The sequence below is a fragment of the Echinops telfairi genome, unplaced genomic scaffold, assembly GCF_000313985.2.
Source record: "Echinops telfairi isolate 266 unplaced genomic scaffold, ASM31398v2 ScPeMD7_25;HRSCAF=90, whole genome shotgun sequence".
NCBI lineage: Eukaryota > Metazoa > Chordata > Mammalia > Afrosoricida > Tenrecidae > Echinops > Echinops telfairi.
The window spans coordinates 13,685,003-13,712,370 of NW_022103922.1; the positions used below are offsets into that span (position 1 = coordinate 13,685,003).

At 41.4% G+C, this 27,368-nt stretch overlaps 1 protein-coding gene across 1 annotated transcript in view; it reads left to right on the forward strand.

Moving 5' to 3' along the window:
* The window catches only part of LOC101644903 (solute carrier family 35 member B1-like), a 31,929-nt gene extending 23,906 nt beyond the window's left edge, over window positions 1-8,023 (forward strand). Inside the window, exon 2 of the mRNA XM_045289371.1 lies at window positions 7,583-8,023. Within this exon, the coding sequence (XP_045145306.1) occupies window positions 7,583-8,023 (441 nt within the window). The remainder of the gene's footprint in view (window positions 1-7,582) is intronic.
* The last annotated feature ends 19,345 nt before the right edge of the window (window positions 8,024-27,368 follow it).

A 27,368-nucleotide genomic window follows, 5' to 3' on the forward strand; every position in this document is an offset into this window, starting at 1 on the left:
CAAAATAATAATAATTTATGAAATATCAGGGGCTCATGATGGAGGGGCAAGCGGGGAGGGAGGTGGAAAAATGAAGAGCTGATACCAAGGGCTTAAGTAGAAAGCAAATATATTGAGAAAGATGAAGGCAACAAATGTAAAAATGTGCTTGATATATGCAGTGGATGTATGTATGGAGTGTGATAAGAGTTGTATGAGCACCCAATAAAATGATTTTTTTTAAAAGAGGAAGGTCATCCACAAGTTGGAGTGACACACTGGCTGCACTGATGGGCTCTAACAAAAGATCATTGTGAGGATGACACAGTTCCGGGCAGTATGTCCTTCTGTTGTACATAGGGTTGTTATGGGTAGAAACCAACTCGATGCCACTTAACAACACCACCACCAAGAAATCAAATAAAGGAGAGTATTTGAGATGTCCAGAACTCAAAAGGGACCATCCAGGAACTACATATGTACATGATACACTTGGCTTGATTATTGCTACTAATACACAACTTCATGAACACTTTCAGGCATGTTGTACTTCCTTTATAAAGTGGGGGGAGATGGATTAGCACAAGGAAAAGAGTGACAAATTTTGATAGGACTTGTATAATACTGCTAACTTATGTTTATCATGTATGAATCAGTTATTGATAAAGTATTCTCCATCATCTTTATCTGGTCATGTTTCTTTGGGCATTTAGCCCTGGCAAAGCACTGTACTTGGAACATGAGCTTGGAGGAGTGACATGGGTCCTGGCGTGCATTTTATTTCCCAGTGGTAACAGCAGCCTGACACTACAGTGACAATTTCAGTAAGTCATTGGACTCTGCAGGGAGCTAAGTAGGTTGTGAAGTTAAATGCTCTCTGTGAGGTCTGAAAACATAGGTCTTATAACTAGAGTCAGTCCCAGCACTTGCTGCAAACATGTTATTCAGGAATTCTATTCATGTTACTGCATACACCCCAGTTCCAGTGTCAGGTCTGGGAGAGGCAAACAGACAGCAGCCAAACCAGTAATTAGGAAATTGATACCATTCCTCAAAAAAATAACTATCTTCTTTTCACAACTGGGATGGATTACTTTTGTCTAACTACCAATAGGAGCCTACAAAAAGGTAGCAGTGATATGGAGTCAAGTAAGATTAAAAATAGTTGTTGTATTAAAAGGAAGTGGCAAGGTAATAAAAGAGGATAGCAAAATTTAAATATAGTAACTACAATAAGGTCAGCCTTGAAAATAGTATGTCACAAACTGCGAGTGCAAAAACTTAAATGAATGTTGAAGGAGATAAACCAAAACTACATTTTCCAAAGTCAGATAATATGAATCGCCATTGTTAAATCTATGACCCAACCCATAGTGACCCTATCACAACAGAAGCAATCACTGCCCAGTCCTAAGCCATCCTTACAACGATTCCTATGCCTGACCCACTGCTGCAGCCAAAGTATCAGTGTCCATCCATCTTGTTGAGGGCCCTCCTTTGTGTTGCTGCCTCTTCACTTTACCAAGCATGATGTCCTCTTCCAGGGACAGGTCTCTCCTAACAATATGTCCAAAGTATGTGAGTCGAAGTCGCTATGGATTGGAACTTGATGGCGCTTAACAATAACAACAATGATCTGATCCACAAGTAACAGGCATTCTCCCCAGAAAAGAAGACATTGTGAAAACCTAATAAAGGAAACCCCTAATTTAACCAGCAGACATCAAATTGATAATGGAGGGGGCTTACAAGTTTGAGACAAATTAATAATGATTAATTCCAGATTTGATCTAACAAAATATTTCATATGAGCATTACAAATTGGCCTACAATCACTGGTTCATAATAAACAAAAGAGTAACTGCCACCAAATTTTAAATAACACCCATAAAAAGACAAAGGGGCTTCAAAAACTTCATGGCAGAATGGAATTGAATGATAATGAAAATTTCCACAAACTTTTCACAGCCCCTCATAGACATAACATATAATCACAACTGAGGTACTTAGTTTATTGTGCCAACCTGGCTGATAAACACATGTGGGGTTAATTGAAAGGCGGAGGGATAAATGGCTTGGTGAACCTCACCTTTCTAGTTCTCGGGTCTCTTGTTTTCTGATGGTCGGACCGGGATACAGCAGCCTTAGCCAGTTCTCTGCTTTAGCTGGCAAGGCTCACTTCCTGCAAGACGTTCCTGAGGAAAAGCCACATGGACCTACCCCTTTGCAGCCCTGGGTGCTGGAGCACTCCTGTGAAGACCCTGGCCAGCGCTGAGATGCTTACACATTCACTGACTCGGCTTTCCTCCTGCAGTCGGCATCATAGTGTGTGTTTTGTGAGATGCAGGAGGACTTTGTGGATTGGTATTGGACATATGGGTTAATGGGTTAATATTGGACTTGTGAGCTTGGGCAACACTGGGTTGGGATGTTTTCTTAATGTGCACTTAACCTTTATATAAAACTCTTTCTTATACATGAGTTTCTATGTATTTGTTTTTCATAAAGTACCGAGACTAATACAACAATAATCAAGCACGCTGGATAAATACAGATAAATAGAACCCAATACTTTGCTGCATAGAGAGGGATAAATTACACAAGAGGAATTTGAATAGATGAATGCAACAAAAATGATACCAGAAAAAAAAATGTCCTCCACCAGGACTTGAGAGGAGCTATCTATGCTAAAAGGACTATAAGCAATCCAGTTTATGATACTGCCATTCAAGTATTTATTCGGTTAACAGAGATGGGAAAAGAATGCAAGCAATGGGAGGTGTGGTAGGCTGGGTTGACTAGAGAAACAAATCCATTGATACTCATATATGTTAAGAGAGAGCTTTATATCAAGAACTATTTATGAATCAAGAAAACAACCCAGCTCAGTCCAACTCAAGTCCCTAAGTCTGATAATAGCCCATAAATCCCTGTATTAGTCTGGGTACTTTAGAGAAACAAATCCACAGAAACTCATATGTATAACAGAGAGTTTTATATAAAGGCTAAGTACATATCAAGAAAACATCCCAACCCAGTGCTGTCCAAGCCCACAAGTCCAATATTAGCCCATACGTCCGACACAATCCACAAAGTCCTCCTCCATCTCACAAAACGCACGCAATGACGCCTACTGCAGGAGGAAAGCCAAATCAGTGAACGTGTAAGCATCTCAGTGCTGGCAGGGGTCTCCACACGAATGCTCCAGCACCCAGGGCTGCAAAGGGGTAAGTCCATGTGGCTTTTCTTGCAGGAAGTGAGCCTTGCCAGCTGAAGCAGGGAACTGGCTAAGGCAGCTGCACCCTGGTCCGGTCATCACAAAGCAAGAGAACTGAGAACTCAAAAGGTGAGGCTCGCTGAGCCTTTTATCCCCCCACCCTTCAATTAACACCACATGTGTTTATCGGCCAGGTTGACACAATAAACTAACTACCTCAGTCCCTCTTCAGACACACACAGCCACATGCAATGATGCAGAATGCATGAATATCATAGGTTGGTAGGTACAAAGTTGTGCGGATCCAATGGTGGTAGAAGCATCAGGTCTCAGAATGGCCCACCAGCAGGAAGGTGAAGGCAGATAGAGGGGGAGGTTCCCAGGACCCTACTTATGAGAAGGCCACACCCACAAGGAGGCACCATTAGGCTGTGACCTGATTGACAGTTTGAATGCAACCCCTACACTTTTATATATCTTTAAGTTAACGTGAAATTATGTAACTGCCACAGGAGGGTTGATAAGTTATTGAAATTGTAGAATAAAAAAATAATGATCTGATATGTAAGCCTTCAACTAATTTGTAATAAATGGATAGAAAATTTGATGTAATTTATATTACAAAATCAAGGCCTATACTTTGAAAGTAGTTATCTATACAACTATGTTTTATTGAGATGGTTGTTTAGATACCAACAGAATAACCTGTTGAAAGCATCCTATAGACTATGGAGTGTCCACAGGCTCAATAAAGGAGTCAGGCATACTGATAATCATAAATACAGTTCAGGATCAGTCCTGTTATTCATACAGGCATGACGAATTGATGTCAACTCCACATCAACTAATAATAGCAGCATATTTGCATAATACCATCAACTGAGACAGACAGTAGTAGCTAATAAAAGTAGAGAACATCAATTTCTAAGGGATAGTCATATTAAATCAGATTTAATATGATTTTAAGATGAGAGAACATGGAAACTAGATTATTTTTTACATCAGAAACTGATGATTTGCACACAAAAAAACTAAAAAACCAACAGGCAAAAAAAAAAAAAAGAAGAACAAACAGATGAATTTCACCAATAAATGAAACCATTGTTTTCTTCCAAAATGTAATTTTGTATGTCTTTTGAAAATTGTACCATAAATAAACTACTAGATTTACCCTTGGTGTAAGCAAAATGACATCGGAATTATTAATTGTAAGGCCTTTGGGGACTTGCACACACATTTGAACAAGCGCCCTTGTTCCAGGAGTCTCGTTCACATTCTCGGTCCTCGGTCCAGGAGTGAAACAGAGGCTCCACCCACCAGCAGAAAGTTGCAGGAAGGAGAAGGAAGAGCCTCCAGTAATCGCTCCATGACACTGGCGATTTATCTTTCCAGAGACTTTGTTCCCCAGAGAGTGCTTAATTGCACGCCGATTTTAATATGTCACTGGTATTTTTAGTCCCCAAGGCATGCTTATTTCATTACAGAATTCCAGAACCTAAATTACATTTGTCCCTCCTTGCCTTTGCAAAGTATTTTCAGTGGGTTTGTTTTGGTTGTTAAATGTGTACCCATAACTTTTCACTAATAAGAAGAAATGCAATTGAATCAACATAAATCATTTTCCAAGCATTAGCATAACAATCCTATTGTCTGTAGTGGAAATCCCCTGGCACAGCACCCTCAATTTGAGGGCCTTCACAGGTTGATGCTAATGTTCTTAAGTCCATGTGGCTCTCGTGTGTTCTGTAGTTTACTAAAGGGAGGGAGAGTGGGGCAGGGGTAGATCAATCATTAAAAGTCCCAAATCAGGTAGAAGTCCCAGCATTAGGATTAGTTTATATTAACCTAATCTTATTAGAATAATGCACTGCCCCTGAACCCCCCCACCCCCTTTGCCTTCACATTCCTAGTTCCTCCATTTTTAACAGCCAAAGCATATGGTCTTCAGAAAGATCCCAATTGGTAAGGAGAAGAAAATATTTCTAGGCAAACAGGTTAACTATTTGCTAAAGTCAATTTTATGAATTGAACTTCTTTTCCCCAAGGTCATGAACATACAGTAAAACTGAGATTAATTTTCAAGCAGCACTGAGCCTGTGTGTAGAACTGGGTAAGAACTGCAAGACTAGGTCATTTGTAATGAATCAAACTGTGTTTGCAAGATGGGGTAAAGGCATTGTCTATTTTGGAACCTATTTCAATGGGTGTGCACCAAAGTCAAATAAAAAAATGGACCCAAATCACTCTGGGGTGCGGCTGTCAAATTTCACAGTTTTCCTAGTCAGTGGTAGGCAGTTCTCAGAGTCGACCACAGAGCTAGTATTTTCCAGCCTTTGACGTGTACTCTGAAAAGAAATTTAACTCCAATCACTGGAACACAGAGCCAAATTTCTCTGCCCAAATATTTAACTGTTTCATATATTAAATATATAACCGATTAATCTTATATTATGGCAATAAATAAAGAAGTTTGTAACATTTCTAGTAATACCAAGAACCAAGCCAGTGAGGCTTTTCAAATGCATCATCCTATGAATCTCAAAATCAGAAATAAAGCTTACAAAGTAGCCGCAAACCTCATAACTAAGCAACAACAACAAACTGAAGTAGGAGAATTTCAGGGACTTTCATAAGACATATAAGAAAACTGGTTGTAACTCAAAGCACTGTAATTCCAGATCCTGTTTCTTCTAGCTTTTAATTTTTTGTCTATGATTCTGTATTTTAACTAAGAGAAATGGTATTATGAAGCACTGGCTCAGACCAAGTATGTATGGTTTTAATGAAGCAATCTTAGTTGAAACTGAAAAATCAACTTTAAGGAACAAGAGATAAGAAGATAGTGTACATCAGATCACCTATTAAAATAGTTTTAAAAATAAATAAATCCCTAGTGGAAGGAGCAGACAGAAGGGTAGAATTGAAGTGTGGAAGAGTTGAACCAGGTTTAGTCTGTGGGAAATTCGATGATTTTCTTAACTTAAATAAAAACTCTCCAAAATTAAGAAAAAAGAAACAAAGGAAATAGAATAATAGATTAAGTAGCCTTAGAAACTCAAACAACAGTTCTACTCTATCCTAAATGGTCAGAATCTACTTATTTGCAGTAGTTTGGGGTTATACTCAAATAGAATTCAGTTTTTTTATCTTTATCAATTTTTATTTAAACTTAATTTGCTTACTTCCATCTGTAAAGTAAAAATAAATAAGCATATATAATAATCTGTGATGGAACCAAATGGAACCATATACATTCTGTGGAAAAAATAATCAGCTGAAAAAGACAATGCAGACATCAAGGGCCTTAATAACGTTTGCAGATATGATTATCTGTAAAGTTCACATAGAGAGTGGATTTCAAGATTCTTTTTCAGATTTAATAGACAGAATGGGTTCTTATTAACAAAATCCCCTTGTAGATTTTAACCAGTGATTTTATTTTTTATTTTTACCAATCCAGAGTAGATAAACTCTTAAAATTACATAGACTTGCAAATTATTAATTTAGAGGAGGAACATGAACATTTGTGAGCGTGAACCTTAAGGATAGAAAGGTTAGGATAATATTTCCGATAATTCCCTTATAAATAAATCTAGTACATTGTCTTAAAATATATTTTAATGGAAAACATTTCATTAAAAATAATAGTTTCCCCTTGCAAATATTATTAAATACATGAAGATTTATACTTTTCAGGGAAAATATTAACTACTTAAAATGCAATAAAAAGAATAATAAAGAATATTTTATGTAATAAATATCTGGAGTCCTTAGAGAATGATAGAGACTAAAACTTTATTTACTGACAAAGAAAATGCAGAGGTAGAAGTGCTGGTGGATATTTCACTGGGGGTGAATGACGATTCAGTTAGTGTTGAATGATGAACTCCATGTTCAAAAAAGCTAGACATTTTTCAGAGGACTTGAAATCAGTGGTACTCAAACCTTAATAAAGATAAGAATCCCTATGGAGATGGTTTAAAATATACATTTCTGGTTCCCATCCATGGAAAATCTGATTCTGACGGTAGATAGGGGTCCCATTTCACCAGCATCAGAAATAATTGTGATGAACATGCTTCATAAACTGTACTACAGGGTGACGCCATGGTACTTCTTCTACCCATGCAAAAGAAATAGTTTGTTACCAGTCTATAGGGTATCTGATCCCCACCAGAAATAAAATGAACTTTTTTTCTCCCCTGGATTTAATCCTGTTCTTCGGGGCCAGTCCTCATCTCAATCAAAATCATCAGTTGTTCCCAGAAATTGAGACCTGTTAAAACATAGTTGTACCACTTCCGTTTTGAACCAGCCTTCACTGGCAAGGTATTGGTATTTCTTTGTATTTGAATTCTCCCTTGTTTTTATTTCACAATTGTCAGACGTTCACCTTTGCCTTAACTCTGGTCTTCATCCAATGTGTCATCAATGCTGCGTTTGCCAAGATCTTGATCCAGTTTTTTGACACTGCCAGGGTGGATCGTACCCGAGGCTGGCTCTATGCTGCCTGTTCTGTCTCCTACCTGGGCGCCATGGTGTCCAGCAACTCAGCACTACAGTTTGTCAACTACCCAACTCAGGTTCTTGGTAAATCCTGCAAGCCAATTCCAGTCATGCTCCTTGGGGTAACCCTCTTGAAGAAGAAGTACCCACTTGCCAAGTACCTGTGTGTGTTGTTAATTGTGGCTGGAGTGGCCCTTTTCATGTACAAACCCAAGAAGGTAGTTGGAGTGGAAGAGCACACGATTGGCTACGGAGAGCTGCTCCTGCTCTTGTCTCTGACCCTGGATGGACTGACAGGCGTCAGAACAATGTTTTTATGATTGCCCGTGACTATCTTTTATTCATTCATTTCTTTTTGTGACGGTCTTTTGCCTTTTTAAGCATCCTGATGTTCAGAATATGTCCCAGACTTCTTATTTTAGTCGTGTACTGGAAGACTAGATAAATTACAGATCTCCTTTCTCAGCAGTCTGTATGAAGTTTAAACGCAGACTCCTGTTCATGGGATCTGGAATGCTTGTCCATAATTATTTCACCAGAATTCCTCTTGGCTTTCAGGTTGCGAATAGTCCAGTGGTCCATTCTCTATCTTCGTGCTCCTTGATCGAGACGCAGCTTTTGACACAGTTGACCTTTTCTTCCTTGTGGGAAACGTTCTTCACCTGGATTCTAAGACACCCACTGCCCTGGTTGTCCTCTAACCTTGGCAACTGGTTTCTTTTAGTTTCCTCTGATGGTTCTTTCTCATTCTCGGTCCTTAAAACATTACATTGTTGTCCACATACATCCCCCACCTTATTGAATATTTGTGGATATCTGTCAGCAAAACCAGAGCAATCAATATTTTTAACTTTGTCTAAGATTTAAATGCTCTTCATCTTATTCACCATCAACCTTACCTGTAATCTCTCACCAGGATTCTTGTAATAGCTACCTCACTGGTGTTCCTAATTTTGACCATGCCTTTCTATTCTCAACAAAGCAGGCAGAGGTAATTTAAAACAAGCTCTTGGATCATGTTACTCTACTATTCAAAACTATATGAAATGTTTTAAAGGGGGTTTCTCTCCTCTTTAAAAAATTTGATTGGAAAGTAATTTACATATTGTGTAATTCAATCATTCAATCATATCAGTCACCCCCTACATCAATTTTTTTTAGAACATTCCCCCTCCCACGGTTAAATCACCTCCGAGATGAATTATGCAATCACAATCCATTCTAGTGCTCCCTCCCCCTCCGGTCTCTACCATTTACTCCCCAGATATCATTACCCTCCCGATCATACACCCCCACCCCTGCATTCCCCATAACCCCTTGTAGCAGTTATTCTCATTCTGCACCCATTCCTCCTGTGCTTCAAAGCTGGGAGATGCAACAGAAAACAATGAAAAACAAAATCGGGCTAAGGTGGTAAGGCTGAAAATCATAGTATACAGACAAAGGTACAAAGATGGGACAGACCCACCCCCCCCCAACAACATTCCAAACACCAGGGAAGGAATTTCTTTCATGGAACCAATAGGAGATACTTGCACTCAGAACATCTTCAGGTCCCGTCTATAGGATGGTCAGCTGGCTAAGTATCAAGGTTGATCCAGCATAGTCAAGCTTACGATGGTCTCTGCCTGTTAGGTGGGCTGTGGGAGACACTTGTCTGTGGCTACAGCGGATCTGCCAGTGGCTCAGCCTGACTAGATATTCTGCAGATGGGTTTGGGGCACCTCCCATTCCCTGAAGCCCTACACAAACTGGGTGTTTCATAAGTTTTTGCTTTGATGTTTTTCTCTTCCCCATATTCAAGATTTGTAATTGTCATCTTTGGATCACACAAGCTGGTGTGCTTCTTCCGTGTGAACTTAGTTGACTCCTCACTTAGAGGGCTGCTTGTTTGAATACAAGCCTTTAAGACCCAAGACAGTATTCCCATTGTTAGCTGGGCACCATCTGCTTTCTTCACCACACTTTGCTGTAACACCCTTATTTTGTAACACCCTTACCTGTAGTGATCATTTCATGAAGGTGAGTATTGAGCAGGGATCAGATGTAAGAACTAATGTTCTTAAATTGGAATTAGGATTTAGTGCAAGCTCAAAACCCATCCTTGGAACTATGCTTTTTTTTTTTTTTTTTTAATTTGGTGTAACTTGGGAGCCAATGTATATGTCATATCCTTCCATAATTCAATCATGTCAAACACAATTGTCCAATCTCTTCCATAGTAATACATGTTTTCCAAAATAGACTTTTCCTTCCTGGACTTCTTGGCATCATCTCCCTCTTATCTCGCCTCTCCTCTATCCTTTTCCCCAAAATCCCTGTTATAATTTCTTCCTCTGTAGGTTCAACATCCCTGGGCTTCATTTACTGAACAATAAAGAAACGACACAGCTTCAAGAACCCCATTGAGCATAAGTAGGATATAATAGAATGGTCATCACAGGGTTACTAGGATAATACATATCTTAATACAGCACACAGGGAGGGCACTGATGTACCAAGACCTTGTTTATTTGACAACCAACAGTACACCGCTCTTGTTCCACCTGTCTTCTTCTCCCTCAGACACTGTGTTTTCCTGCTTAAGTTCTCGGGTTAAAAGGGTGTCTCCGGTAGAGTCCAGATCACTCAGTGGAATTCCCAGTCTCACTGATGTAGCCTCTGGAGCATGACAAGCACCCCAAAGATCCAGGACTCAGAGTCCCAGTGTCTTTAATCTGACCAGGGTTTCAGAGATAGCCCCAGATGTGCTAGGTCAATTCTGTCCTCCTGTTGCACGCCAATAAAGACCCTCCCTACCTAGTGATCCCAAAGGCATCCTCAGACTCTCCTCCTCCTGCCTGGATGTCAGCCCTACCTCCCCTGGCCCAACAGACATGTACCTATGTTCACCCTGACTTGACCATTCCCTCTCCTCTCTCCTGTGCTGCTCCTCCCATCAGTAAGCCTTATCCCGCTGGCAAGGCCTCCTCCTTCTTCAGGGGACCTCACCCCAGATCCAAATGCCTACCACTCAGCAGACAGCATCACCACCCACCTCCCCCAACCACTTGATCTCAGCTGTTGTCAGCTGCTGCCTGATCAAGTGACCTACACTATACTTACTTGGAGTGGATGCTGTGTGGTTCACTGACACAGTTCATGGAAAAGTCCAGCTCTTTTCCAGGCTGTCTGGTCTCCCACCAGAAGACTGGATTCAAAAAAAGTATAATTTAAATGTCCGATATTAGCCCATATGTCTGATACCAATCTATAAATTCCTCTTCACATTCACACAATACATGCAATGGCGCCAAATGCAGGAAGATCACAGTGGGTGGAAAGTCTTGTGGATCCAGTGGCAGTGGAAGTTTCTCAACGCTGGCAGGGATCTCCACATGGCTCCTCCAGCTCCAGGACTCTGGCTCCATCAGTGTGTCTCCATGTGACTTGTCAGCAAGAATGCCTCGCAGGGAGAGTCTGTGTGTCCCATTTCCAAGGAGGAAGACAGGAATTCCTAGAATGCTCAGGAGAAGGCCATGCTCAAACAGAGGCCTCATTGACTGTGACCTGATTGATAGGCTAGATTCCATCCCTTCACAAGCTGACAGATTATGTAACTGCCACATGTATGGTAATTTTTAATGAGCTGGAGAAGAGGGTTATGGAAGATGCAATTTTACTTGGTAAAGTTAAAGGAGGTTGTGTGTTGCTGAAGTGGAGGGAACCGGTGCCAGAGGCTATCGTGGTTGGGGGAAGGGAGGGGTATAATGAATCTACTAGAGTCCCTTGTCGACCCTGAGTATTATGTAGGGACAGTGTTTGGTGGTATGTTGTTTTGCTACCTTGTGATCTTGTAGGGTGTCAGAGTGGAGGTGAGGTTCAGGCTAGGGGGTGATGTCATGTCTTGTATGGCTGTGAGAGCTGTATTCTTGTGATTTGAGTTAATTATCTTGAGAAAATTTACCTCTGGAGAGGATGGGGTTTGCTCTTTTTTGGGTGGTGGAGGTGGCCAAGTGGGGGTGTGGGGATGGGATATATTCCTGTCAACTACCTAGGTAGCCTAGGAGGGGTGGAGTATAGCATTGTCCTACTCAGCAGGCCAATGTCTTATGTGTAAGACTTGCTTTACTGACTTGCTATTATGTGTGTGTGATCTTTGAGCAGGCTCTGTGCCCCTATGACTCTCTGTCAAGTCCAACCTAGCCAAAACTGTTTTTAGCTCAGGCTGCTGCTTTTTGAAACCTGGTGGTTTCTCCCTGTTTTGTTATGTTAAAGCTTTGTTGATGAACCAGGTGTCTGATGGTTGCAATCCCAGAAGTTAAGGAAGCAAACAAAGCTTCAGTGTGACCACAATTTTTAAGGTTTTTAAAGGGCTTTAGGGTGTTGTGGTATGGGGCCTGTGCCACACTGTCCCCCAGGGAAGGGGGATTAGATTGGTCGAGTGGGTTTGGGGCTCACTGAGTCTGCGTTCTCTACTCTGCCTGCTCTCCCCTGCCCTGTTGGCTCACTCCTGCATGCCTTGGTAGCAGTGTTCTGGGAATCTGGAATCTGCCATGGATAAGTGACCCGGGATTCTTCTAATAAGCAGATGCTGCTGCTCTCTGATTGTATAAATTTGTGTCTAATTATCTTTCATTACACCACACGGACGGGCCACCGTGTGCAGAGGTTGGGTGAAGGGGGAATAAAGCAGTCAATGCCATGCCTCTGGTCCTGGGAGGGGAGGCTGGGGGTAAAGCCCATGAACTTGTGAGTAGAGAGGGGAGTTCCAGGGTGAGTTCTCAGGGCTGGTTTTTAGAGGTTCTCCATGGGCCTGGGACTATGACCCACACTTGGTCAGCAGTCTGTCTGGGGAAATTACAGCATGCTCACTGGTGGGTTGTGAATGTAGAGTGAAGGAATGGGTGGCAAACGCCATCCCACTGGTCCTGGGAGGGGGTGTGGAAAGCCCATGGGCAGGTGCATTGAAGTTAGAGAGCCACAGCAAGCTCTTGAATCACTGCGTGGGAGAAAATCAGAAGGGGAGGTCTGAACCACGAACCTTAGGATACTGGGATTGTATTTCCAGCACCCGGTCTTCCAAGAATGGCCTCCTTGCTCTTGATTTTCTAATCTAACGATGGACACCCAGAACGGGTGATTCTACATAGTCGCCATCTCCATGGAAGTCTCCCAAACTAAAAATGTTTATGATGGCCAACAAGGTCTTGTATGACCCAGCTTCTCATGACCATTCTGACATTGTCTTTATTGTGCTTTCCTATACTCCACGTGAGCCATTCTGAGTTCCTTCCTATATGTCATATCAAAGACATACCTCAGAGCATTTGAACTTACCTGGCCTCCACCTGGAGCATTCTTTCAGCACGCAGTTCATCCCCTCATTTCCTTTAGAGTTTTGCCCAGCTGTTACCATCTCCCTGAGGCCTTTCCTGGAGAGCCTAGTCCTCAATGCAATTTCCCAAGCTTTATTTTATTTTTTTCTCTCATATATCACAATCTAATAATGATTTTTTATTACTGACTGATTTTGTTTCCATCTCCCCAACTCTCCAAAACTAGAATATAAGTTCCACAAAGACACAAATTTCTATGAAGGTTGCATGAGATGATATCCTGAGCATCTTGGTGTTCAATAATGTTTGTTGAATAAAATAAATTATCAAGCAAGTAAACTCGATGGCGCATAGCTAAAAGTTCTGAGATATTATATGATCACATACAAACCTAGAATTCTCAATACTATACTTGGAATAAATGTATTTGGTGATGAATTATTTCAGATCAATTAACTTAGTGTGCAACTGTAAAGGAAATGTCAAAGGAGTGGGGTGTATTGCCTTTCTGTTCCCTTCTAGGACTAAACCGATCGCTTATACAGACACCACAGAGTCGCTAAGGGGTTGATGTGGACTCATGGCGCTGCCCTTTGTGTCAGAGTAGAACTATGCTTTATGGGGGTTTCAATGCCATGACCTTTCAGAAGTAGACCACCAGGACTTTCTTCCAAGGCCTATTTCTGCTGTATTTGAATATTCTGGTTAGTAGCCCATTGCTTAACAGTTTGTACACAGATGAACAAAAGATAATGGAACTTTTCTATTAACTTTTTTAAAGCCCCCTTCATATCTACAGGAGACCTAGCAGTATAATGATATTTCTTTGGAATGTTATCTCTAAGGTTAGCAGTTTGAAACCACCCGTCATGCCCTGGGAGAAAGAAAAGGCTTTCAATGCCTGTAAAGAATTACAGTCTTGGAAACTCCCAGAAGCATTTGCACTCTGTCCTATGGGGTTGATATAACTTGGAATCAACTCCATGTCAGTGAGTCTGGTTTGGGGTGTGGTTCAGACCTACACGCCCCCCAAACAATAACATTTTGACAGACAGTACTAACGTCTTCACCTTAACCATATGTTACATTTTTACTCCCCTATACTACTAAATATTTTGACTGGACATATGACCTCCTCTCTAAATACCACAGCTCTAAGTTTTTTTATTTTTCTTTTAAAAGTGGTGAGATGGAATTGAAATTCAGAGGGTGGAGTTTAAATATATATGACTAACAAGGAGTCCTGAAAAAAATGGACACATCCATCCATGTCTCTTTCCACTTTTGACACTGCCTGGAATAAAGTCATTGTATCTTTAATTGCTGAGAGAAGATACACCTTAGGGTGGCAGAGCCACAAGATGAAAGGACCCCACCTCCCTAATTCCATCAAGTGACCAAACTTGTTTGCTGTGTATTAAGAGATAAGTCAGTAAATTCATTTTTTGTTTAGTTCACTGTGCTTTTATTACATCAGCCTAGCCAGTGTTTTAAATTATATAAAGCATTATAGAAATAAAACTCCTCCAAATGCTAAAATTAAAAAAAGAAGAAGAAATCTATCCATCACAGGTTGGAATATATGCCAGTCATTCATTGATTTATTAAGAAGTGGGTGGTAGAAATCAATGTGAGCTAGAGTAAGAAATCTTAAAATTATAAAATTAACTATTTACTCACTATCACTTACCATGTTGGGATTTTATGGACATTATGTGCTTTAATTTTTATTATTATTTTCCAAAGGTCGGTTTTACTATACATACTTTACAGGTGAGACAATCCAGAGGCTTAGATTTGTAAAGTAGCACTACAAGCCAGTGTGGCACTAAGGGCCCAGTTCTATGAACGTTCCCAGTCTCTGTTCTTCAGATGGAGATGAATGTACTCTCTCCAGAGGTTTTTGAAAATTCAAACTGGAAGTCGCTCATTAACTCCCTGACAAGTACATTTCCACCCCTCCTGTTCCACAGAAGCAGCATGCTTCAAATCCTGGTCCATGAATGGGACAACGAGCAAGTTGACAGTTCATCCCCACTTTGGACTTGGGTTTCCACAGAAAGATGTTTAACCTGCCTGGACCTCAACCTGTTAGGCTAGTTGTTGCTATAAAACAATGTTCATAACGGAGCCTGCTTAAATGAACCACAAAAGTATTGGCACTACATGGAATTTGGTAACTCCAGACAAAATCCTTGTTTATTTGAGCAGTTGGAGTCAATAGCAAAATCTCAATCCAAAAACCAGATATACAATCCGGATTCGGTAATCTAACAGATATGATTATGGAGTGAAAATTTTAGTGTCTTTCTTTCTGGATAGGAAAAAATATGTGATTCAAGACGTTTGGGAAAAAATTGAAACCCAATTTGCAGCTTGAGGCTATTTACACCTATGTCTGCACATTTCAGAAGTTAAGAGTTCTGCTGCGAAGCGGAAAGTCAGTTCAAACTCATCCATCTCTCCCATGAAGAAAGATGTGGCAATTTACGTCTGCAAAGATTTAGAACCTTGAAAAAGCTGTAGGGCAGTTGGACGCCGTCCGGTAGCAGCACTGAGTCAGAAGAGACTCAGCTGCAACCAGCTTTTGATCTGTTCTGTTTGATACATTAATATAATGGGGAATTCCCTTTGCCAATAAAAATGCCGATTGCCCAGGTAGAGAAAACAAATCTCTAGCTGATAAACCATGCACCATGTGCTTGGCTTCCTTCACACCTTGGATTCAACAGAAATGCTCAGGACATATAACTCTTGAATCTGGGTGCCCCTATCTTTGCAAAAACTCCATTTCTGGCTCATCTCTGTTGACTGAGAGTACTAACTAAACACATAGATGACCTGCCTTTTTAGACCTGCCAGCACCTGATTTGGTACCAACTTAAGTTGAGCTTAAGAACTGGCTATATAAAGAGAAGGAATGCTTTTCTCCTTAAAGATACCAATTAATCGCATAGTCACGGCGCTAAGGCAAGCATTTTCTTTCCAGGGCATGGTTAGAAAATGTTTGCACATGGTTTCTCCTCCCCTCTCTGCATCCCACTTTCCTTCTCTTTCTCCCCCAATCTCCTCAAGCATTTGCAAACGGTTTGCATTTCCTTTTGATGACTGTGTATAAGAAAGAGGTTTATATACAAGAACAATTGAATATTGAGAAAACATCCCAGCCCAGTCCACATCAAGTCCATAAGTCCAATATTAGCCCATATGTCCAATGCCAATCTATAAAGTCTTCTTCAGACTCACGAAACGCATGTAATAATGCCGAATGGAGGACAATCAGAGACCAGTGAGTAGAAAGTCTTTGGATCCAGTGGCATTGTAAGTATCTCAGCATTGCCACGGGTCTCCTTGGGGTTTTTCTAGTTCCTAGGGCTGCATCAGGGTAGGGCCATGTGATTTCTTTCGAGTGATGTCTTGCAGGAAGTTAGCCTTGTCAGCAGAGTGTCTCACAGGGAGTAGACCTAGACAGAGAAGTATCTCCCGCCTCCAGAGAAGTGTCTCCCGCCTCCAGGAAGAAATACAGGATTTCCCAGAATTCTCAGGAGAACGCCATGCCCCCACAGAGGCCTCATTGGCTATGATCTGATTGACAGGCTAGACTCTCCCCCTACACTCAATCCTCAAATTGACAAATGATTATATAACTACCACAACGACACTAAACCAAGAAAATCTTCCGGGGACACAATGAGGGACGGCTATGCAAGAGCAGTGAACAGTTCTCTCCTTCTCACAAACAATGATTACATCACTGGTATGTACATCAGCTTCCAAAACCACTCCTGTATTTATCCAAAGCACATTTTTTTTCCTAATGCCATTGCTTCCTTAGAAGGATCTTTGGAGCCAATTTCCATTGCCAACCCAAGTAACAGGAAATCCTGAAAAATACTTTACATGAAAATAGATGATATTTTTACATTCTGTTTTGGAAGGTATGCAGTGTAAGCATTTTGTAAAGAATCTCCATGCTCACATAAATTTTTATAATTAATTCTTGTAACCAATCATCGCAGGACACCTAACATGTATTCAGGTGGAAGCCTCGTCACCATTTTGCTTGACCCTCCCCATCTGACTCCAGGTCTGGTTGAACAATTCCTGCCTGGGATCTTTTTCCTCAACGATTCCACCTTTTCACTTGTGTGAGTTGATATTTCCCCCTACACGAATGGCTCTTTAGTGTTCTTTGAGTTTCATTTTCAAATCTGACTGTTTTCTCACTATGATGTTTTGGGGGCTCATGCAGGATCTGAAAGCAACCACTCCTTAGTGGACCCCCGAGAAATTGTCCCCAACTTTAAAGCTGATTGGATGTTTGGTTTTTTTTACCTCCTTGAGTTCTTGGAACAGTATTTTAGAAGTGATCGCCTCTCGGACCTTACCATCCCTTATTTCGTATTGCTGTTCTCTGAGGATGTGTGTGGTTTCTGTATTCGTTTTATGCCCATCTCAAATGTGTTATCACGGAGAGGCTTGATTGCCATTGATTTGAATGAGTAGTTAGCTTTGGTTGCCATCTAGTGGACTTTTAGAAGAAGGCAGTAGGGGTGTTCTGTATTTTTCTTTGAGAGCTGCATTAGGCTTGGTGTTCCTGGTACATCTATCTATTCTTTGGTGAGACTACGGATGTCATTTTCAAGGACAACGGGGTCAACATTAAGCTTTCTGATGAGGGTGAAGCTGCCCTTAGAGCAGAACTCTACAGCCTTAGTTGTGTGCTGTACCTGAGTTGTTGGTATGTTCTCACCCAAGAAAATCTTGGATATGAATGACCTTCATGGAATAGTTTTGAACTAAATTAGATCTTTTCTCCTGGACAGAAAATTAGAACCCAATAATTTTAGAATTAGGAAAAATAATGAACAATATATTTTGATTGCTGTCAAGAATCCGTTAGGAGGCAGCATAAAAAGTAAGCTTGCTCTTTACAAGATATATTTGAATGAACCCTGGAAGAATTATTGTGAGACTTGATTGCTTCCTTGCAAAATATGGTGCCTGATTGAGCCCAGAAGATTGAAAAATGACAGAAAGTAGCCTGTAACTGTAGACAACCCTCTCCTCCAGCCCTTATCCCTGCACATTGTTCCACTCCGGAGCAGCTGCCTCCCACTGCATTCTTTCACCTTTTTATCCTCTGACTAGGTTAACTGATTTTTAAATTATTATTATGCTGAGAACTTTGAAGGGAAATGAAGATATGCTTCATGTTGAGATGCCTTTTAAAGATTTGAGGAAATTTTCTGAGGGATTCTGACTCATTACTCTGACCTAGAAGCTCAGAACACCTGATCTTTATGACTTTGTTCGTGTTGTCGAGGCCAGGGAAAGCCCCGTTCGGGATGACTGAAACTGGATCGTACGAGAAGAGGATAAATGTGGCTCCTCTTACTAGTAAACCTGCTGGAGATCTTTTCCTGCAAAGAATCCCAACGGGTTGTCACCTCCCAAACTAGATTGGGCTGAAACTAAGCTTTGTGAACAAGAAAAGGATGAAAGCTCATACACTTTGAAAGGCAGACCGACCAAATCCTTTGCTGACAATTCAGGATGAAAATTCGACAGTGATGATTCTGAGAATGTATTCATTTATATTTTTGCTAATGGCTTGCACCTAGAAGTCTTGAAAGTGGGAAACTGCTATTGCTTAAGTTGGGAGGTGGCTCTCCTTAGAAACATTGTACACACTGCTCATAAACTGGCCCAAACCAATGAGCAATACAATCAGGCCTGTGAACAAAGAACTCGAAGTAGGCAGGACGCACTGATAGTCTCACAGTGGCAGCATGTTCGAATTCCTGGATTACAGACGTGCAAGGCTGGAACCTGAAAGAGGGGGAACCAGGCGGGAGCCCTCGTGTTGTTAGTGTAAGAAACCTGGATGTGTAAGGAACCCGGCTGTTGTAAAAGGCGGGGGGCATTTTTATTTAGATAATTATGAGTGGTTATGTGTCAGCCTGCTAACTGCAAGGTCAGCAGCTTGAAATCACCAGTCGCCCCACGTGAGAAGGATGAAGCTCTCTACTCCTGTAAAGCGTTCTAGTCCCAGCATCCCCCAGGGGCAGCTCTCTCCTGTCCTGCAGGCTCACGGTGAGCCTGAGTCAGCTCCACGGCAGTGAGTTTGTGCCAGCCTTGCTACGCACACTTGAACGAGAGGACTCTGGGGACAAAATACAGGTCTTTCCACTGTTGTAAGGGACCCACAAGGAGAAGCTATCATCCGAATTAATAAAGAACTTTGCAAACTCCTTTTGGATGTAGAGGCGACCCTTTCTGCCGTTAACCTTCTATGCTTCCAGAAGCTACTAACCTAGGGTAACAAAGCCTCTAAAATCGTGTGAGTTTCAATTAGGGAACCCAATTTGGTGCCTTCCCAGCTTGCCTCCATTTCTTTAGCGCCCATTTGGGACATGCAAAATGTTCTCCTGAGTTCAGAGCCTCCTGTTAATATTGTGGTCTGAGACTTTTCCGACGTGAAAGTGTCACATCAAATGTACTGGTCAAAGAGAAATTATTTTAGAGCTGCCTATGAACTCTCGGAAGGAAAAAGATGAGGCCCTCTACTCTCCTAAAGAGTTTCCATTTCAGAAACCCCCAGGGCAGTAGTTTCGTCTTATCCTGAAGGGTCATGACGAGTCAGAATTAACTCAAGGGCAGTACATTCCAAGTTTACAAACACTTCACGACACAAACACTTCGACTCAGCGGAGGCCCTGCCCTGACTTCAGGCCCATGTTTTTCCATTGGAGGCTTCTGAGTCCCAAGAAACGATCGCACATCTTTAAATTGTCTCTTTGATGTGCTGGGAAGTTCAAGGGCCAATTCATCCACAAACATTGGTTGAGTCCTGTCTGCAGAATCTATTAAAATTTGAAATGATCACTCCACATTGTGCTTCTGCCTTGCTAAATACCCAATAATGAAGGCAGTCTGAGAATGATTAGCCCCAATAATCCCAGGTTTCTTGGGAAATGGCCTCATTATCCCTTGTATGAGTCTGTGCAACTTGGTTTTCCTTGTGAAGAAAACTGGAAACTGAGGATGATACTTCGTATAGAATTTATTTATACCCCATCAACTGCATTGTTTAAATCACAGTCACCAACCATGTTGGCACATCCTCATATGCTTTTATCAAATATTCATCCCCAAACCACTCATTTTACTGTAGTGGATTTATGTAGCACCTTTTTTTTTTTAGGATACTTGTTTAGTCAGAGAGCCAATACCCTTTTGTTTTTTAATATAAGATGAACAACAATTTACCTGGACCGTTTTACCTAAGAAAAAAAAAAAAATACAGAAAGTTCTGGCTAATATGGGTTTTTCATGCTGTTTTACTATCTTTGGCTTACCCATCTACCTTGCTCCAATACCTGCAGAACCTGAACTTTTAGTCTGCTGGCTATTATTGGATGCCTGAATAGAAGCTTGTGTTTCGGCATGACAGCATTTAGCCAATAGAGGTTGTAGTGTGTCCAAGAGAAAACTGCCATTGGCTTTCCAGTTACTTAGAACCAAACACTTAAAACACAACATTTAACACAGTGAGTTTCAATCAATCCCAATCGAAGGGCTATAGGTTTAGCTTTCTGTATCCTATCATAAGGTTAGCAGTTTAAAACCACCAATCACTCCACGGGAAAAAAGATGAGTCTCCTCTTTTTGATGATGTAAACCCTCGAGGGCAGTTCTATCACATCCTATAGTGTCATGATGAGTCGGAATCAACTCGATGGCAGTGAGTTTGGTTTTTATTATCCTACCACTAAGAAGAAATGGTGGGGCTTTCTGGGGGTTGACAGCTATTACTGTGTCTGAATTCCTAAGTTCTCTATCATAGTCCAATGGTTATATCAATTTTTGAAATTTCTGAAAGTTCACTATCTGGCATAAAGCTAACTATCAATTCAAGACAATTGTCTGAATAGAGCATGCAATTATTTAAGAGTGTCTCTTAATTAAAGGAGTCTCTTCTTACTACTCCAGTCTTAGAATTTCCTAATTATTAATTAGATTTTTCTTTACATGTCCTTGAAGCAGCTAGAAAGACCCATGGAGGCAGCAGCAACACAAGAGATTATACCCTGCGGCGAGATCGCGTAGCCAGAGGCTATCCTTCATGGCTGAGGACCGTTTCCATGACAGCTGAGTGCTGATCTTGTACTAAGACATTTTTCAGATTTTGTATTTGTCATGATGTGATCACGATCCTAAATTCTTCCTTAATTCAACTGCCATTGACTAGTAGAAAAAGCCCATATCAACTTCTTCTGGTAGCATTCACCATGTATTTGCACACAGTCAATTCTTTAAACCTAGTCCCCCTCCACCCCTACCTGGCAGTATGAAAGCAGTCTCTCAAGCACCTAGAACGGATTTGAATGAAACGCCCCCTATTCTGGACGGGTCACTTTTGAAACCCAATCCTTCTAGTTCTCGATATCATGAGGGATATCCACCCCTGAAGTGCCCAGAGTGCTTTCCTTCCTGAAGCGACTTCTGCTCATGAATTGAGCCTAATGAATTGCCTCACCAGGGCTTGCAATCAAGCTCTAAGGTAATTGGTAATGAGGTATGGATTAAAGATAGTCAATGATTTTTGGATGCTATAGAACAGAAAATATGTTACATCTTCGGGAATCTGGATTCAAATGAACCTTTAGTTTCTGACATCCTGGAAGATCTCTGGCTCCCCTCTGAGACTATAGTAGTCAAAATTTGGGCCTGTCAATTTTAAGTGACTCTCAGGTGGAAGAAGTTAAGGCATATGCTTAAGCTTAGGGGTGTCAAACTGGCTGCCCGTGGGCCGCAGAGGTAATTTTTTGTGGCCCACGATGCTCTGAAATAAAATGAAAATAGAAAAAAATGTTATGAAGAAAATAGCGCTTAGGGGAGATTGAGGCAATACCATACACACAATTCCCTCTTAACCCTTTAACTACTGAAGACTAGTAAAATCACAAAATCAAAGTTGCTCATTTTAATTGAGTTTGACACCCCTGCTTTAGCTGATGTGGCCATTTAACAGGGCCTGACCAGAGTGAAGAGGAGGGAAAGAAAGAATTAGGCCCTCTGGAATTTCTAAATTCTAACTCTATTTTTTTAAAAAGGTATTAGGCAATATTATGTCAAACCTAGTTTTGCTGAACATATGACTTTTTAATTTTTTATATTTTTCTCAGACCTTTTAAACTCTGCAAATATCAGCAGCTTGCCTTAGAATACTGGGTAAAAGATAGAGAATATGCTGAATGCTATCAGGATCCCACCAATGGCTTATGGATGTGCCCTGGTGATAGGTTGACTCTGTGCTGATTGCAGGTTCTTCTACACCCAAAATGAGAGATATGCCAGGTAAATTACATCATTACATTTTTTGGAAAGTGTCTTAGACTGAGTTCTCTAATGAAGCTTATGTGTGCATATATACACAGAGGTGTATATCAAGGAAATGGCTCACACAGTTGTAGAGGCAGGCAAGTTCCAAGTTTGTGGGTCAGATGTCAGACTGGAGCCATCTTCTAACTCACAGCTGCAAGGATTAATGAATCCAAGATTATCAGGCACACATTAGGCTTCTGGCTGGATAGGTGAATAACTCCAATATAGGCAAACAAGATCATAGGCTACTGATCACCACATAATCAACAGGCTGCTAGCTCATGCCCAAAGAACCAGAGGTTAGATAATTAGCCATATCCAGAATCCAGACCAACAAAGATCAAGCAAGTTTTTTTTCACACATCCACTTATATTGGAAGCAGACCATACACCTGAGGAAACACCATCATTGCTCTGACCTGTCGCTTTAATCTTATTGGCCCATCATAGCAGATTCCACTATGGAGATGATTATATGGTGTTAGATCATATCATGGGGGACTATTGAAAAAATCACAGGAGAGCCCTGGCCCTGGCCCTGGCAAGTTGACCCCAAATTTTAACTACTACAGCCTATGCCTTGTTAATTTGGCACCTGTATCCATCTTCTCAAAGCACACAGAATCTCAAAAAAAGTCATGCTTGCATCTCCCACCTCACATCTATATGTACATATAATCACAAATGTACTACTTACATGTTATGCGGTAAGCTGAAGGAAACAAAAATATGTGACGCATACATGCAAGGAGGAAACATTCCTAAAAATAGCAACCCTTGTTGCAACTGATTATGTGATTGCAACTGGTATTTAGAATCAGTTTCTTCTACTACTCATTCTGTATTCCCTTTGTCCTCAGCAAGCAGACCTCGGGGAGTTGTGGTTCTTTGACCGGTGGAGTGACCCAAATTTCATTGTCATTACTGAAGGCTCTGGCCATAAGTAGAAATGTCAGAATTGGTGTTTTGTAGTTTATCATATCTTTAATCACAAGACATGGTACTACTAAGAGATATGCTAAGGAGTCTCCCAGATGACACAAATTCTTCTTTGCTACCATTACGAAATACAATTCAATTCCCCTGGATAATCAGGATTAGTCACACCAGTTAATATAGTAGCTCCCTTCTAGGCTTGTTGATCCAGAGGCATGAGGAGCCAAATTGGCCAGGGGTCCCTCTTAACCTAGAGTTCAATGGAATCAAGTACCCTTCCCTTAGGAACAATGCCATCTAGATCTGAAAGGTATGGGGCTATAGGGGCAGGAAGCAAACATATTTAGAGTGGATCATTAAGAGTAATAGTCAGTGGTTCCCCTCCCGTTTTCAATTCTTGGTTCCTGGATCATGATTATTGGAGAAATAGCACCATATATTGGATGATAGTTTAGAGAATAGATAGCCTCCTGGAGAACATTTCCCCCAAACCATACGGTGTTGCCACCTACCTGGCGCCCTCGTTGTGTCTTTAGGAGTCTATTCCATTACTCCATCAATCCAGAGGCTTCAGGATGATGGGTAAGATGGTAAGATCAGTGGGTTCCATGAACGTGGGTTCATTGCTGTGGTGAGTCCTTGATCCAAGGTGGATGCTATGTGGGATACCACACTGATGCAAAGGACTTTCTTTGAGTCCACACATGGTAGTTTGGGCTAAATCAATGGATGTAGGTAAAACGAATCAAAACCAGAATAAATGTCTATTCCAGTAAGAACAAAACAGCACCCTTTCCATGGTGGAGGTGGTCTGATGCAACCAAGCAGCCACCAGGTTGCTGGTTGATCTCCCTGAAGAATGGTCCCAAATCATGGACTCAGTGTTGGTCTCTGCTGTTGGCAGATTGGGCACTCAGCAGTGTCAGTCGCAAAATCAGCCTTGGTGAGTTGAAGTCCATGTTGCTGATCCCATGTGTAACGTCCATCCCAGCCACGACAGCCGCTTTGTTCATGCACCCATTGCGCAGTAACAGGAGCTGTCGGGGAAAGAGAAAGGCTAGTTTACATAGAATTTTCCAATCTAACCACTTGATCATTGAAATCCTCCTTGGCCAAGGTAACAATTTAGTAAGATTCACAGAAGATACAACTTATTTTACTTTTTTGGCCTATTCAGAGAGGACTCTTCACATATCTTGGTCACACACTCCTTTGCTACCAATTGTCCAATGGTGCTTCTTACCAAGCCCTGGCCCTGCAGCCAAACCACTGGCCACAGTCCACAAGTCAGTGTAGTCACACACCAGCCGTGGCTCCTTCCAAGTCAAACGAACTAACAAACGCACCACTCAAGGTTCTCACCAAAGGGAGCGTTTCCCTTTCCCACCGTCTCTCAACGAGGTCCCAGGATCGGTTACTAGACTTTTAATCCTCCTTTCATCCTCTATGGAGGAATTTCTAGTCGTCGCTATGTGGGTAGCCATGGTTTCTTTCTCTTGGACTATGTTGCTCCACCGCTGAGCTCTATTCAGGCTTTCTGCCCAGGCTGTTGCTCTTATCAGCCCCTGTTAACTCCTGGCATGAAATCCCTTTGTTAGATGATCTCAAGCAGTCTCCATGGCCATCAACTGCACCGAGGTGCTGGATATGCCAGATGGCCCCTCAGGATGTTTGCCAGACTCAGACCTAGTGGCAGGCTCAGAGCTAATTATTTCCGTGTACCTCCTGAAGCATGTCGCAAAACCATTTCTGTTAAGAAGGCAATCTGAAGAAGGCCACAGGACCCCACTGACTTATCATGGAAGTCATGGGTTCCCTGGTTTAATTCAATCCAGGTTGAGATGATGAAACATCGTATGTACCAAAAGTACCTTTAGTAATTCCTGAGCCCAGCTCAGCAGGCCTAGCTATTGGAAAACCCAATTCCTTTTGTCACAAAAATGAGAACCCACCTGATGAAACCCAATGTAAGTTGATTGCTCTTCTCTGCACAAACGTATTGGGTACCCTTCACATGAGACAACTGTCCATCTTTAGTAATCCTCTCATAGAAATCTGGCTTAAACTGGAGATCCCCTTGCAGAGGGGTCTCGGGGAGGAGATGAGCCAGTCAGGGTGCGATGTAACAATGATGAGAAAATACAACCTTCCTCTAGTTCCTAAAGGTTTCCTCCCCGCTCCCACTACCATGACTCGAATTCTATCTTGCAAGACTGGCTAGACCAGAGGAGGTACACTGGTACAGATAGGAACTGAAAATACAGGGAATCCAGGACGGATGAGCCCTATAGGACCAGTGGTATGAGTGGCAAAACAGGGTGGGTAAAGGGAGAATGGGTAGGAAAGAGGGAACCGATTACATGGAACTGTGTGTGACCTCCTCCCTGGGGGACAGACAATCAAAAAGTGGATGAAGGGAGATGTCGGACAGGGCAAGATATGACAAAATAACCATTTATAAATTATCAAGGGCTCATGCGGGAGGGGGGAGCGGGGAGGGAGGGGAAAAATGAGGACCTAATGTCGGGGGTTTAAATGGAGAGAAAATGTTTTGAGAAACGATGTACAAATGCGCTTTACACAATTGATGTGTGTATGGATTGGGATAACAGTTGTATGAGCCCCAAATAAAATGATTTTTTTAAAAGAAAAAAAAAAAAAGAAATCTGGCTTAAATAACCCATTCTTGTGAAGTGGGTGCCTATGGGAACTTAACTGGGGAAGTTCGATGGGAATGCCTTTGCACTGAGGCTTACAGCAGAGTAGTATACCTTTTGGGCATTTATTAGCAGCCATGAAATAATTTTGTAATATGTTCTTAGATATTGTAGAACATCTATTCTGAGTCTTTCCACTTAATTGTGACCTGTTAACTTTCACAATAAACCCTGCAATCATGAGTATTATATGTGAGTTCTGTGTAGCCATTGCAATGACATACTATAATCCATGTAAAACAGTAGAGACTTCGGTGGGAAATGGAGGAAGAAAAACAAATAATGTGGTGTGAGGTCAAAAGCAAACTCCCTGTCATTGAGCCGATTCTGACCCATCGCAACCCTCTAGGCAGAGTAGAACTGCTCGTGTGGGTTTCTGACACTCTAATTGTTTAGGAGCCTAGAAAGACTCAACTTTCTCCCACACTCAAGAGATAGGGCACCTATCAAGGGTCAGTAAATTTCTCTGAATTAAATAAGAACCATTTATTTTCTCAATTTATTAACAAGAGGATGCCCTAGGGATCCATTTCCCAAGATGCCACAACTTTCACGGATAGATAAGCGGCTTGTCTCAAAACTGCTGGCGGTATTATTTTTATTTCAATGTATGAGGATGTTACATGTCTTAAATCACAGTATGTGATTTAAGTGGTACGTGAAGCTTTTTCCTTCATCAAAGTCAGGAACAATAGAGCTGCCAAGTTCTTAAGGGCCCACATCATACACAAAGAACCTAGATTTTTATCTAGACAAAATTTTGCTTGGCAAAGAAACCCTACATTATTTTGAAGACCTTTGAATAGTCCCAGAGAGATGGGCAAAAATAGGAATTCTTTAAGGACATTAATGTGCACACAGCAGATGAAAACCAGGAGCCGGCTGCACTCGGAGACAAGGGCAATTGCTTTCAGTTGTTGCCAATTTTCCTCCAGCCTTCTTCTAAATTATAAAAGAAATGTCAATAATTCTCGAATTGATGACCAGGGTATTGCTTTATATTTTCCCCTATTACAAATTTTTTCTCCAAGTTACAAATCAGCCTCACATGTTCAAGTTCTTTCACATTGCAGCAGCCTTGGCTAAGGGGTGCACTGAGTGGCACTTAAGACAAAGGTGTGGTGTTGCAACACACCTCAGATTCCCGTGGACCTAACATTGAAAATTTGACACATGGAAATGATTATATACCATTTGATGTATTTCCACAAAAGGCAGCCATGAAAGTTATCTATAGGATTCCTGTTTCCACAATGAAGAATCCTTTCGTAGATGAGTCAGAAGCTTACAAAATTCTTGCAGTG